At 40.1% G+C, this 16017-nt stretch overlaps 1 protein-coding gene across 6 annotated transcripts in view; it reads right to left on the bottom strand.

Annotated features, from left to right (window-relative positions):
• ATP6V1H (ATPase H+ transporting V1 subunit H) overlaps positions 1–16017 on the bottom strand; it is a 100258-nt gene that overhangs the window by 20333 nt on the left and 63908 nt on the right. For all 6 annotated transcript variants that reach the window (XM_002758895.7, XM_003734936.6, XM_035277162.3 and 3 more), the window contains 2 exons: positions 8016–8117; positions 2156–2269 (listed from right to left, as the gene is read on the bottom strand). In XM_002758895.7, the coding sequence (XP_002758941.1) occupies positions 2156–2269; positions 8016–8117 (216 nt within the window). The remainder of the gene's footprint in view (positions 1–2155; positions 2270–8015; positions 8118–16017) is intronic.

Below are 16017 nucleotides of genomic sequence, written 5' to 3'. Positions count from 1 at the left end.
CATAAATTCAAGAAAAAAGTCCAATTTTAAATATTTCATCTTCAATACATAATCATCTGATCAACAAAAATTCTCAAACAAAAAATTTCCTCCACTGGGAAAGGGAAAAGGTCGACATCCTATTTCATATGCATCTTGCCTTTCATGTTAGGAACATACCTTTTTAAAATTAAAAAAAAAACACACACACAAGAAAACCACAAACCCAACAAGAAAGACTTCAAGAGAAACTAATAAATAATTACATTTCAATATCCCTAATTTTAACACAATGGCTTTCACAGAAACTTTAGAAAAACATCTGGCAACTATAAGCTCATTGGCTGCAATGGCCTCAAGTTCTATTAAATGCCAACATCCTTTAACTTAACTTCCTGAAAGAGATATAAAGAAACCATAAGACAGGAAATTACTAAATAATGGATTTACGTTGAAAAATCTAGCTCGGGGTAAAGTGAAGTTAACAGAGATATCCAGTGGTATATTCTATGTTTTACTGACAGACTTGAAGTTTTTCCTCCTGCTAAAACCATTCTGGGGTTTTTAACCTTCTGATTTGATCCCATTCTTCTTGTACTTAAGTTACAGAAAAAAGTAAAAACATTTTCAGCCCGTCAAGTGCTGCCAGCACTAGCTCTGAATCTACCCCAAGTCCATCTACTTCTTATCTCAATGTTTATCATCCAGACCAAGCCATTAACTATGTCAGCCCTAGACTATCATGAGAACCAGCTAAAACGCTCTGCATGCTTTCTCACTTACCCTTGAACGAACAATCCATTCTCCAGGGAGTAGCCTAAGTGACCATTTTAAAACATAAACCACATCCCATCATTCCCTATTTAATATTCTTGCAATGGTTTTCAACTCATCTTACGGGAGTCAAATGACAGCCTCCAAGGCCTTACACAACCAGGTCCCCTCCACAATCAGACACCTCCATCCCCGAGTGTCAAAACCACCTAAGTCCCTGTACTCTGCTTTAAACAAGCCAAGTTCGTTAGTACTTCACAGCCTTTTCCTGTCTCATTCCCTCTACCTCAAATGCTTATTCACCCCAGTAACTGAGCTGTATGGCTGGATCCTTCCCATAATTGTCGACTTGGCTGTATGACCTACTCAGGGAGGCGTTCGCTAATCATCCTATGTCAAGTTGCACCCACTTCCATCATACCTAACCTATCACTTGACTTATCAGGGTACAAAGCAAGTGCTCGAAAAGCAGTTGTAAGAATTTACATAGATGTCAGTATTTATAAGAAAAGTGCTTCAGTGGCAGGAACATGATACGTAACACAAGATGCCACAGCAGCGCTCCTGGATATTCTCCTGCACTGCATGTGTCTGCAACTTCAAACACACGCATGCTAGAGAGTCATTAACCCTCTCCTTTGGAAGTGCTAGGAGCATGATGTAAGTTACAAGCAATGTTTGTTTGCTCCTGATGCCTTAACACGAACAGTCCAAACAGAGCACCCTTCCAGAGGGTGGGGAATGGAGAGGCATCTCAACTGTTTGGGGGAGTGTTGAAGGCAGTGAACGCCCAACCTATAGCTAAAAGCAGCTGTGCCAAGGGGAGCCTTCACCTCTTCTATGTACACAAAGGGCTCACCGTTATGTCTAAGTAGTTACGCTTCATCTTGTTTTAAGTGGGTACAAAAGTCAGTACTTTTTATTTTAAAAATAAAAACAGACAACAAAGAAGCACAAGTTTAGTTACTTCAAAAGCAAAAACTATAGCGAATGCAATGTGAGAGCTGAATCTGAGTTGATTAAATCAGCGTTTAGTGTTTTTATGCGAATTGGTAAAATTCACTCAGGTTACCATATGCTGAACAGTTAAGCCTTGCAAAATTGTGGCATTTCTAAAGGAATAAGCAGTACAGATGCATTCAACTCCAAAGAGGACTGACTGACGTATTTCATAGGGTCCTTTTAGTTACTTCTGGAGTTGTTTTTGAAATTATTATTTTGAATATACATGCTTGAGACCTTTAGTGCAGTTTGTCTTTTTAAAACGATTGTGTCATTGCTCTGAATTACTAAAATATATTTCTACATTTTTCATCAAAATCACCGATTTTTACATAAGAACTTTTAGAATGGCGTGAGTCTTCGGACTAATGTGCGAGTGTGAGAAAAAGCCGGGGCGTACCAGTTGTGCACCATGAGCTTCTGCACGGCCAGCAGAGCGTTATAGCGGACCTGCTGGTCTTCGTGATGCATGTGGTTCATGACAAGCTGCTTCCCACCGAGCTGCTCGATGACCCTGCCAACAACAGAGACGTGGTGAGAGATGCAATTATTCTCAATTCAGTCTGTAAACAGGCAGCTCAAATGCCAAAACGCTAACGAGGAAAGTAACAATCTACGTAAATAAACCAAACACGTGTCTTTCTGAGCCACAGATTTACAATATTCAAATACTTTCTCTTTTGAATTCCTAATCATAAATCCAACAGTTGTTCTCGTTTCTCATGTCTAATTCAGACAAGTATCATCGGCCTAGACCTCACCCAGTCACGAGTATTTCAGATTCTGGTTTTCTAAGTGGTTGAGTATTAACACCTTTATTAATTTCTTGCTTGCATAATATCAGTATGAATACCATCTAATTTTTATAACAACAAACCATCAATATCAAGCCTACCAGTGACTGTACTGTGTGAATATACGGGCGTAGATGTAGACAGAGGGAACAGAGGGTTAAAGAGCAACCATGCTAATTTCCTGGAAAAGACCACTGATTTTAAGATATCCACCCCTTTCTCACAACAATGCGATATGCCACGTGACCTGGGCATGAGACAGAGGAGGACATGCATATCTTCCAGGGCACCGAGATGACCGACAACTGACACTGCTTTCTAGCACCACACTTCCAACACCCTGAAAATTCACTTATTACATACACAAAGGAAGTGAAAAGGGCTATTTTCTTCATGCACAGAAACAGGTCCTCTGCTCCCATGCGAAAGTGTGGTTACAGAGCAGTGGAGTCTCAACTCACACACAACAGTGTGGACTGCCCGGCCCGTTCTTCAGCCACCAGTCCTGTCTAGTGGAGGATACCTACTACACTTTCAGTGGCAAGTGATGCCTTAATGCAGTATGGTGGCTGGTGGTTTAAGACAATCTAACAGATCAATAAGGTTTCTGGGTTAGGAAGAACTAAGTAGATAGGGGTCAGAGTGAGAGGGAAGCTTTTACCTGCATACCTTTCCATATTTTATTCTTTAAAGCCTGGTTTTTTAAAAAATACATTGAACTGAGGGGGAAAAAAAGAATATAATATAAGTAAAATCAAACATTAACTGAGTGCTTACTGCATGCCAGGCACTGTACTTTAAAACGTTATCTAACATATCAGCTCAGCCATTTATCAAACATGTTAATTAGACAAGTCATTTACCTGGTAAATTCCTCCCTGACAAATAGTGAGGAGGAGGACATCTTTACAGCAGTGCTGTGATGATTGAAGGCCATAAAGCCCACGTCCCTGCAGGACGCTGAGCCCAGCCCTGCTGCGATGATGGCGATGATGACGATGATACAGGGCTGCCCTCATGCCTCCTACTCTCAATGTAGTCAAAGGGATCTCAGCAAAAAAAACTCTGCCTCTCATTTTCACTATTTAAAACTGTTCAGCAGCTTCTACTTCTCTTAATGAAAGAACTCAGGCCAGGCATGGTGGCTCATGCCTGTAAATCCTAGCACTTTGGGAGACCAAGCTGGGACAACTGCTTGAGCCCAGGAGTTTGAGACCAGCCTGGGCAACACAGTGACATGCTGTTTCCACAAAAAAATTAAAATAAAAAACTAGCCAGCCATGGCGACGTGCACCTGTAGAACCCCAGCTACTCGAGAGGCTAAGACAGGAGGATCACTTGAGCCCAGTTCAAGGATACAGTGAGCTGGACCAACAGGGTGAGCCCGTTTCTAAAAAATATAAATATAAATATAAATATAAATAAAACAAAAGGACCCAAATCCTTAAAATAGCTGACAAGATCTTTTCACAGTTGGCTTTGGAACCACTGAGCTTCACAGAGCACGGTCACAGGCCTGCCTCTGAGGCCTCAGCTAGCAGCCAACAGCACCATAGCTCCTACCTGAAGGAAGCTTCTCTGACACACGAGTTTTCTCCATAGGCATATAACAGCCTTCGGGCACTCAGAAACATTACAGCACTCCAGCAGTAGGTCTGCGGGCCATTTTAAACAGCAAAATCACTATACATGCACACAAAAACACCACAAAAATGCAAAAAAAAAGGTGGCACAAAGCAGACTGTGTAAAGGGCGCTTGTTTCTAGTATAAGAGAGAACACAGAATGCTAGCATGCTGCCTTGTCCCCACAGCTGGAAATGTGTCCATTAGTGACTCCAATAATTCACCACTCCATGGCTAACTGCAAAAGCACCTCCAGTATTGACACAGGTGTTGAAAATAAAACTTTTTAGGTGGGAAAATGGAATCAGTGAATAATCAGGACCAAAATGCAATCTCAGAAAACTGCCATGTGGTGAGCAAAATAGGACTGATTAAAAACACAGCTCACTTTGGGAGGCCGAGGCAGGTGGATCACGAGAGATCGAGACCATCCTAGTCAACATGGTGAAACCCCGTCTCTACTAAAAATACAATAAAATTAGCTGGGCACGGTGGTGCGTGCCTGTAATCCCAGCTAGTCGGGAGGCTGAGGCAGGAGAATTGCCTGAACCCAGGAGGCAGAGGTTGCAGTGAGCCGAGATCGCACCATTGCACTCCAGCCTGGGTAACAAGAGCAAAACTCCGTCTCAAAAAAAAAAAAAAAAACCACAGCTCACATACCATTTACAGTAATAGCAAATGTGAGCACTTTCTCCCATGCTGGGCACTGTGCTGAATGTTGGTATTTTTCATCTCATGTACTTCTCACAACAAATACAATGCTTAGCAAAAGCAGTGTTTTTGACATTCTAAACGCTTGTTCCTTATTAACACCAGCCAATAAAATTTTGAAGAGCTTTTAATGATTGATATTATATTTATTTATGAAGCATTTAGGAAACTACATTTTATTGCTCTCCACCCCAGAGCCCAGCAGGTCTCATACCAAGTGGATGATCTCACCCCCCTGAAACTCACACTGCTATTGAAATAAACAGACATTTCTCATCTTCTCGATTTCAGATGCACTTGAAGTACCAATTATTTTCAGATAATACAAATGCCCAATATCATGAACACTTGAAAAAAGGTGCGAAAAGAATCTTTCTGGCTCAGAAGTCCTCCTATCATCTCACTAAATCTATTTGAAGGGGCCAGCAAATAACCAGAAATGTTTATACAGATGTTAAGTCTGTTTTTATAATAATGAAAAGTTAGAAACAAATTACATGCCCAGTAGTAAGATTTGAGTAAACTAGAACATGTGGACCTATGCATAGCATTAAACCATATTTTTAAAACTTTGTAGACGGAAAATATCCATGATAAATGAGGAAATGGAGGAAATAAAATTGGAGATGTCACATATCAGTTTCTGAAGAAAAAACACACACTATATATGCATGGGACAAAATTAAAAAACGATTTTTATCTCATACTTTGTAGTATTAAGGATGTAACTTTTTCCTCGTTATTCTTTTCTGTATTTTTCAAGTTTTCTATAATGAGCGTTTGTTACTTTTCATGACTGTAAATTAATAAAAATTAATCCATAAAATGTTTGTGCCACTATCAAACAATTTAATTTGAATTTGCATGTGCTGTGCTAGGCTTTTACAAAGGAACATAGAGATATTTACCAGAGAGAAAAGTCTGTATTTTAAGCGAACAAGCATAATTCTTTTGGTTTTTTTTTCCCCTCAACAAATACACTCTACTGTGTGGCAAACACTGTCTAGGCAAATACAAGCAGCTCTTCAGAGAGGTTCACAGTCCAGTGAGGTGAAAGAGACATCATCACACTGTCACTGTACAAATGGAAAGTGTTACACAATAGAAGCATTAATATATTCAGAATCCTGTGGGAGCACAGAAAATTGGACATTTGTATTTGGAATCAAAGGCGATACAGTGGTTTGTCAGATTAAACAGAGAATATCAGTGAATATGTTAGGTTACAAGTAACAAAAACTTTGCCCTGTCTGATAATTCTGCAGCAAAGCAGTTTATTGAAAGGTGACTGGGTATGGCTTGGAAGGCTGGACAACTGTACGTGAAGGCTGGCCAGGGTGAATCACCCTCAAAATCACGTAGTCCAGCGAGGGTGCTGTTTCAGCTCGGCCCTGGACCCCGCAGCTCACTTTGTTCACAGCTACCCGGAGCTGCCGCCCTCCCCCTCCTCCTGGAGCTGGCTGTCCCCCCTTCTCCTCTATCTCTCATTCCTGCCGGAGGTCTGGGGTAGCTATACTGGCTTACAACTGAGCTTTTAGGCCATGGGCATGTGGCTAAATGTAAGCAAGGACAGCAAAGTGAATTTCTGTCATTTTAATCCTCTGTAACAGGAGAGATCACATGCCTTGTAAAATGGGGAATTCCTGGAACACAGGAATGTGGTTTAGACGCCAGACTCCTTTGAAGAAAAGGTGTAGCTGTCCAAGCCCTGTGAGGAGTTTGATACAGCTTCCCCAATGTCACAATGTTGTAATTGTTGAAACAATATTCGCCACACCAGTCTTGTGCTATTAAGTCATACATGCAAAGGGGCACATTCCCTAAGGATGAATGCTGGGCGTTAATCATCATGGGGTGACTTCTCACCTTTTATCAGGGGCCACAGGTGGTCTGTGCCTCCTGAAGGAAAAGCAATGGAACACGGCTATTCCTGTACATCGTGTATATTTGAAAAGTAAGATTAATAAATGCTCAACTGTGTTTGAGTCTCAGAATGTTACCATCTTAAAGCTTACAAGTCCGTTAAAAGAACTCAATTGGCCAGTACAGTTGATAATGTAAGTTCATTTATTTTTGTGTTATTTGCATTTATTGATAATTATTAAATTTGCAACTGGGGAACAATTAACTGTCATGTTATGCTCTGCACCCAAACTTACAAAAACAAGTAATTGGATCAAAAGTGTTTCTTTGAACTACAAAAGCCGTCATGAAAATAACACACATGTAAAACAAGAGTGAAAAGGGCTACAAACCTGAGCCACCCCGATGGTGAGCAAAGAAAAGCATGGATAGGAAATACAATGTTTCCGTACAGTGAATCCTCACTCAACATCAATAGGCTCTGGGAAACTAACTTCAAGTGACATGACATAAAGCAAGCAAAGGACATTTCTCGAGAATCTGCTGTCACTTAAAATCTCAGTTTCCAAGAACCTATGGAAGACAAGAGAGTACTTACTGTAGCTAAGAATATATCAATGGACCAGCAAAACATTTACTTGCAGTCTCCAGAATATTTGTCATAAAATTTTGTCAACTGACAAATGTTGTTTGAGATGGAGAAAAGATCAAAACTCTGCCAGAGGCAACATTTTGACACTTCATTCCTGAGAAACTTGTAAAAAGAAAGAGTCCACCACGAAGTTAATAGCAAACATAATGTCCTTAGAGAAGCGAAATTCAAGGTGAACAATCCCACGATATCATCAAAAAGCCCAGAACAACTGCTATGGCTTGACGTAGCGACAACTTCACTGGACAATCGAACTGCTACTGATTTACCTGCTTCAACAAACACTTAAAGAGCGCTTACTATGCGGCGAGCACGACTTTACATGTTTTACATTATTATTAATGAGTATTAACTCACTCGCTCCTCATATTCACAGAGGAGGAAAACAAGGAACAGAGAGGTTAAGGGACTTGCCCCATCTCCCGGGTACTAGGTGGGAGAGCTGGGATCTGAAGACGAGCAGGCAAGTTCAGTGTGGGCCCTTACGCGCTGCATGACTCTGCATTGGTGTCTGTGAGCCCCTTTGCTAACCTACTCCATTTTGGATCAGCACATCATTTACGACTCTACACTGAAGGTTTCAAGAAACCAGACGAAATGAATGGCTTTCTCTTACCGTTTGCCTCGTGGATAATGCCGCACATATTCTCCAACATCATGAGCAGCAACAGCTAAGACTTGGGGATCATCTGACACCTCCAAAAGTTTTGTCAAGATTCTGAAATAAATTTTATCCAAAGAGAGATCAAGTTCTAATTTTTCTATAGCGCACAACAGAGCACAGGTACAATGTAGATATCTTCCCGAAAACAGACATTAATATATTAATATTCTTCTAAGGATTTCACTATTACACGTAAGTTTGCAGTTTTTTGTTTTTTTTCCTGCGAGGAGTCTCAGTCTGTTGCCCAGGCTGGAGTGCAGTGGCACGATCTCAGCTCACTGCAACTTCACCTCCCAGGTTCAAGCGATTCTCATGCCTCAGCCTCCTGAGTAGCTGGGACTACAGGCACATGCAACCATGCCCAGCTAATTTTTTTTTTTGTACTTTTAGTAGAGATGGGGTTTCACCATGTTACCCAGGATGGTCTCAATCTCTTGACCACCACAGCCTCCCAAAGTGCTGGGATTACAGGTGTGAGTCACCACAACTGGACCTAGTTTGCAGTTTTCAAACCTTTATACATATATAACAAGTTTATTTCACATTCACAATGTAGAACATGCACAATTTCCAAAATATCAGGGATAAAACTATTTTTTATCCAAAAAATAGTTTTCCCGCTCAAAAAACCTAGAACATGAATAAAAGTTAAAACACAAAACTACAATAGATCTTTGCTAATTATATTTTTTAATAAGCCATTTGTAAACCCGAGGAACTAATGGCAGTACTGGGACAAGTGACTTTTGGTGCTCGATGATAAGAGGGTGGACTGGCACTAAGCACACATCTTCCCCTCTCTGTTGCCCCAGCTCTAACAGAAGACTAGAACATATACTTTCTAAAAAATAAAGCCCAAAACAGCAAGGAAATGTTTCTTAGAAGATGGCAGCCCAAATCTACCATCCTGTCACCTTGCCCTTCTGGTACCTTCTCCAATGCAACCACATAGAATAAATTGCTATTGGAGCCTGACGGGTACTTCTGAGTAAAGCAGCCAGGAACCAGTAGCAAAGAAGGCTCCGCTGCCCCAGCTTCTGCCGCCCTTCTCAAGGACCACCAGGGAGTGGGTGCAGCTACCCAAGATGTGCATGTGCCCTTGGAAGTGAAAGGGAAGAGAGACAGTGCTGCTCAGAATCCAAGGGGCTTGGAAAGGACGACCTTCCTCATGCATGCAAGCAGAGATCATTCAAGGAACAGGTTGTTCCTCTGTTATTTTAATACTCAAGGGCCTAGAAATAGATGGAAACGTTCTCGATTCATTCTAAAAGCAGAGCACAACTGTGATAACCAGTCAGAATGAATATTTTTTAAATGGCCTGGTAGAAGACCAAACAATATCTTTCTAATAGTCCAGTAACTCAGAAAGACACATAAAAACCTTAGCAGATTAGCAAACTGAACCCACTAGTACACTGAGAGACAATATTCAGTTTTCAGCTCAAATGTCATCTCTTGCATAAGAGCCCAGGATTACCCTACAGCAGTATCCTCCCCATCATTCTTTTCCTACTCCACTTTTCTTCATGGTACTAATCACCACCTGCCATTTCAATATATATTAAGATAGTCATGTTAAATGACTTCAAGTCATAGGAAGTAAAAATAGACAGGTCACAGACTAACACAGTTAGTCTGATGACATCTGTAAGTAACGGTATATGAAGATGTAGGTGAGGTATGTCTAGGCACTGAAAGAACACCAGAGACTATGGCCTGCGGACCCTATTCCTTCTCGGGAGGAGTCCGAGATTGAACGGCAGTGAAGAAGCTTTTCTACTTTAGTTCTCCCTGCCTTCAAGATGAAGCAAGACATACATTCAGTTTTTCACGTATGTATCTGTATTTTTTAACATTTCAAACTATGTATGTTTTTAAAAGGACAACTTGCAAATTATTCTAAAATTAAGTTAGATTTAATTCAACTGAAACATTTTGATAGTTTCAAAAAAATTACTTCTATGTTTTTACTTTGATAATTTAAATAAGAATTTTTATGAACTTATATGCAAATTACATTAATAAAAATTCTTTAAAATATAAATTTGTTCTCAAAAAAAAAGAAAAATAGCTCAGAGCCATCAGAGCTATGTGAAATATATAAAACTTATCACACCCAGAGACAAGAGTGTGGGTTCAAGGGCAATTATTTAAAGGCATTACTGGAATTTGTGATACAAAGAACAATGTACAGCTATCCAACAGCTGTTGGACACATCATTTTAATGTAAATTCTTGGCAAATGACTTAGGAACTGCCTCTTCTTTTTCCCTTAAAAGCCCACTTGTAACTGCGACCAACTGGAGTGTATGTATATTCAAGGCAACCTGAATCTATGCTCCCAGACAGCCGTCCTCAAGCTCTGAGCTCGAACGATCTCTGTATTTTATTTTATTCTCTGAATTTCGTTATTTAAAACTGACATTCTGAATACACCAAACCAGAAGTCAGGAAATAACAGCTCAAGTCCAAACCTGGATGCCACCTGTTTCTGTAAATGCTTTACCGGAGTGCAGGCTCATTAGTTTACTTGTTGTCCATAGCTGGCAGGGCAATGGCAAAGTCAAGCAATTTGGGACAGAAACGAAATGGTTCAAAAAGTCTAAAACATTTATTTCTTGGGCCCTTACGGACTCACCTGGCCAATCCCTGCCTTAAACCATTCTCAGTGACACCCAAAATACTGTGTACACACCAGCAGCATGCTGATTAGAAATGCTGATCACAGACCCTAATCTAGGACTGAGTTAGAATCTGCATTTCAACAAGACCTCCATTAACATTTGAGAAGCATAGCCTTAGAGTCAAATGTTTGAACTAAAAGGAATCACAGAGACTTTGTAGTCAACTCTACAAAATGTGAACATGATTTTCATTGTTACCCTTCAGGACCATTAATTAAGTCCACTGAATATCTTTAACCACAATGAAAACATCATTGTATTATTATCGTAAACCTGCTGAGCATGCTATTTCTGCATCAAATCAGCAACAATGTTCAAAAGATCAGGTTCAGAAAAAGAGATTTATGGTATGCAATGAGAGAGTTCCCTCCTAGATGTCTCTGAACACAGTTGTTAAATCAACAATTAACCACAAGCCCTGATTCTACCAAATAGTCCAGTAGATCCAGGCAGCAACACACCACAGCTACGTAGTTAGACCAAATGCGAATTCTGCCTTGGCATTTACTAGATGTGCCATCTTGAAAAGCGTCTGTTCAAATCAAATTATCCTAATTGATCACTCAACAAATATGTTCATCCTCTTTCACAATGTTTTCCCTCAGTTTTAGAAACTTAGTTTGATCTCTCGGCTTTTGATTTTTTTCTATCTCAATGGCTTCTTATATTTCAGAATATTTCCATATTCAAAATATATATTTATTTCAAAACTACTAACACACAAACTACAAGGTATTTTCTGTATACTTCAAAAGTGACAGAGGGAAATATTAACTTATATACTTGCTGAGTCTGGAATTACCTGACTTGAGTGCAGTTAACCACAGATTAAAAAGAAGACCGGCATGCATGGTGCTTTTTAAATAGCAAAATCAAATAAAGAGTTCATCAGATCTATCTTACTGGGCGGCACTAGTACCTTTCTATCATTCATCTCATGCAGATAATTTATAAGAATGTAAACTAAAGAATGCCAGGTGACCATCAGGTCAGGGGGTTGTTAAACTGCCTCTCTAAAATAATAATTGGCTGCAGCTGGCACCAGGGGAAGACCGCTCCCAACAGACAGAAGACACCTGAAGCTGGTGATCAGCAGCTTCCCAACAGTATCTCAGGAGTGGGGTGGGCCGGCTAAAGCATGTGCACTGAGGTGCAAAATGGCAGAGTTGAACCCGTATATGACTTTCCTCTAGGAATGCTCAACTGGAAAGGGAAAAAGGCCTCAAGTGAGCATGTACACAACCTTCAGTAAACATAATGTGCATATGGCCCCTCCGAAGTGCTGGCAAGCCACTGAATATGCAGACAGCCCAGCCCAAGGGAAAAACCTAGGGAGGAGAAACAGAAACCCCAGAACCACGCCAATGTACAAAACCCCAAGTCAAGGGCAGAACAGGGCACTTGGATCTCCCAAGTCACCCACTTGACCCTCTTCCAAGTGTACCTTCCTTCCTTCATTCCTGCTCTTATTTTTAAGAAGCCTTCACTCCTGCTCTCAAGCTTGCTTTGGTCTCTCATTCTGCCTTAAATCTACTTCTGCCCCTCAGCAGAATTATTTCCTCCAAGGAGGCGAGGATTGAGTTGCTGGAGATCCATACAGATTTATCACTGATAACAGCCCCGCTGACAGAACAGACTTCCTTCCTGGCCAACCGGACCCCAGAGAAACCTCAAACTGAGTTTCAGGCTATGATGGGAAGAGGGGTCGTTTTATACTAATGGTGGCCAGTTGTGCCTTCTCTTTGGAGAGAAGTAATCAAGTACCCTTTCTCAGGCCTAGATTGCTTTTCCCAAGATGGTGGTTACTCATATTGGCTCAGAAGAAACCATTTAAAGATATTTTATAGAGTTTGATTTTTCCATTAACAAGAATAAAAACGAAAGACAAGGCTAGACATGGTGGCTCACACCTGTAATCCCAGCACTTTGGAAGGCCGAGGCAGACAGATCACAAGGACAGGAGTTCGAGCCTAGCCTGGCCAATATGATAAAACCCCATCTCTACTAAAAATACAAAAAATTAGCTGGGTATGGTGATAATGTGCCTGTAGTCCCAGCCGCTGGGGAGGCTGAAGCAGGAGAATTGCTTGAACCCAGGAGGCGGAGGTTGCAATGAGCCAAGATCACACCACTGCACTCCAGCTTGGGTGACAAAGCAAGACTCTGTCTCAAAAAAAAAAAGAGAAGAAAAAAAACTAAAGACAAACAATAATTTCAAATTTCTCATCATCATATAAACGTAAAAGAAAAATACCTATACCATTGTTTCTTGTTATTCAGAAAAGTCACTGTGTCGTACAAAAGCAAAGGAAGTAATCTGAAGAAGCCGTAAAAATGAAAACCTAACACCAGAAAATAGAATGTACCTTTTTAAAAAGGCTTAAGTGTATCATAATAAATACATATAATACATTTGTAATAATTTGTCAAACATTCCCCTCCATTATATTCAAGTTTTCTAAAAACTAGATTTAAAAATTATCCAAGCTCTTTTTGTTAAAACTCAAAGTCAAAAGGTAACAATGAAAAACCAATCCACTCTTGCCCACTTGCTATTCTGTCAGTTCTGCTGACATCTATAAACCGCTCACTTTAATTTGCCACACTTTGTTTAAACGAGAATAATGCACTGTTTTCAGTAATACACAGAAAATGGAGTCGAAACAACAGAGATAGGGGGACCTACATCTGGATGCCTCGTTTAAATGACAGTAAGAGAATTTCTTCAAAGTATAAATCTCTAAAGAAGAACAAAATGGGAAATGAGACAAAAACAATAAAATATTGAAGTGGGAAGTCAGAACAAATGTTAAACATGAGAAAACCAAATACCAAGCTGGCAGAAAGGTAAGCCAAGAAGCAACCTAATTTACAGCACAGAACTGTTTATACCAGTATTTTTAGATAGCAGACTCAAACTGTGCTGCCTGATATGACAGCCACTAGCCACATGTGTATTTTTAAGTTAAACTGATTAAAATTTAAATTTAAAATTTAGTGTCTCAGTTGCCAACATTTCAAGTGTTCTTCAGTGATACACTGTGGTACTGAGCAGCACAAATATAAACTACTTCTATCAACACAAAAAGTTTCACTGAAACTGAAGTAGAAGGTGAAAAACTGTAGTGCCCAATCTATAGGAAAACTTAAAAAAAAAAATCACACACACACAGGAATAAATTTAATAAAAGACAGACAAGAGCATACCATTATCCAAAGGAAATCCTACACAAATGAAGGGATATACCACTATGTTCACGGATTGGAGGACCCTCCTTCCAAATGAAAAAAATATCAATTCCCCCTCAAATCAACTATGCCTTCAATCCCAACCAAAATATCGCTCTAACTGTTTGCTTACAAGCTGATTCTGAAATGCATACAGAAACGCAGGAGTCCAAAAAACACCAAGACACCAGGAATGCTGATACTATCAGACACCAAGACTGAAAATAATGAACGGCAATTAATATAACATAGTATTGGAGTAAGAACAGACAAATAGATGATGAAATACAACAAATAATTCATCAAGACATTTGCATGGGAGAGGCTCTAGCCAGGACAACTGGGCAAAAAACAAAAATAAAAGGCACCCAGCTTGAAAAAGTGAGAAGTCCAAGTCTCTATTCACAGAGGACATAATCCTGTACAGCTGACCACTGAACAGCACAGGCCTGAACTGCACAGGTGCACTTACACGGGGACTTTCTTACACCTCTGCCACCCTGAGACAGCAACAGCAACATCTTCTCTTTCTCAGCCCACTCAACATGATGACAAGGAGGAGGAAGACCTTTACCGTGATCCACTTCCACGTAATGAACAGTAAATACATCTTCTCTTCCTTATGATTTTCTTAATAATTCTTTCTCTAGTTTACTTTATTGTAAGACTACAGTATATAATACATGTAACATTCAAAACATGTGTTCATCAATTGTTACCAGTGAGGCTTCTAGTCAACAGGAAGTTATCAGTAGTCAAGTCTTGGAGAAGCCAAAAGTTATACATGGCTTTCTGACTGTGGGGGAGGAGGGTCAGCACCCCTAATTCCTGCATTGTTCAAAGGCCAACATTAGACAGAAAATGCAAAGGAATCCAATAGAGAAAAACATACTAAAAGTATAGAAAGAGCTCAGAAAGATCAAAGATTATGAGGTCAAGCTATAAAACAATTGTTTTTCTATAAACTTGCAATAAATAATTGAAAATGAAAAGAACACCTTCATTTACAACAGCATCAAAAGGACAAAATATTTAGAAATAAATTTAACAAAAGACATGCAAAACTTGTATTCTGAAATCTGTAAAACACTGTGGAAAGAAATTAAATATGATCTAAACAAATCAGAAAACATCCCAAGTTCATGGATCTGAATACTAAATTACGCCCCAAACTGATTTACAGCTTCAACAGAACCCTACTAGAGTCCAGACTGGCTTCAACAGAACCCTACTAAAGTCCAGACTGGCTTCAACAGAATCCTACTAGAGTCCAGACTGGCTTCAATAGAATCCCTATTAGAGTCCAGACTGGCTTCAACAGAATCCCTACTAGAGTCCACACTGGCTTCAACAGAATCCCTATTAGAATCCAGACTGGCTTCAACAAAATCCCTATTTGAGTCCAGACTGGCTTCAACAGAATCCCTACCAGAGTCCAGACTGGCTTCAACAGAACCCTACTAGAGTCCACACTGGCTTCAACAGAATCCCTATTAGAGTCCAGACTGGCTTCAACAGAATCCCTACTAGAGTCCAGACTGGCTTCAACAGAACCCTACTAGAGTCCACACTGGCTTCAACAGAATCCCTACTAGAGTCGCTTCAACAGAATCCCTACTAGAGTCCAGACTGGCTTCAACAGAATCCCTATTAGAGTCCACACTGGCTTCAACAGAATCCCTACTAGAGTCCAGACTGGCTTCAACAGAATCCCTATTAGAGTCCACACTGGCTTCAACAGAATCCCTACTAGAGTCCAGACTGGCTTCCACAGAACCTTACTAGAGTCCAGACTGGCTTCTTTGTAGATTTTAACAAGATGATTCTAAAATTCATATGAAATGGTAAGAAACCCAGAATAGCCAAAATCATCTTGGAAAAAAATAGAGCAGACTTCCAGTCTCTGGTACAACATGTAGAGAGCTTGGAAGCCTTCACTCCAATCCTCACAACAGGAAAAACAAAAAGCTGAACAAAACTCTTGTTAGATCCATGACAGAACTGAGGTCCCAGGACAAACCACCTCCCTGGAAGCTAGAGAA

The sequence above is a fragment of the Callithrix jacchus genome, chromosome 16, assembly GCF_049354715.1.
Source record: "Callithrix jacchus isolate 240 chromosome 16, calJac240_pri, whole genome shotgun sequence".
In the NCBI taxonomy this organism is placed as follows: Eukaryota; Metazoa; Chordata; class Mammalia; order Primates; family Cebidae; genus Callithrix; species Callithrix jacchus.
This window is presented reverse-complemented; position numbering and strand designations above follow the sequence as displayed.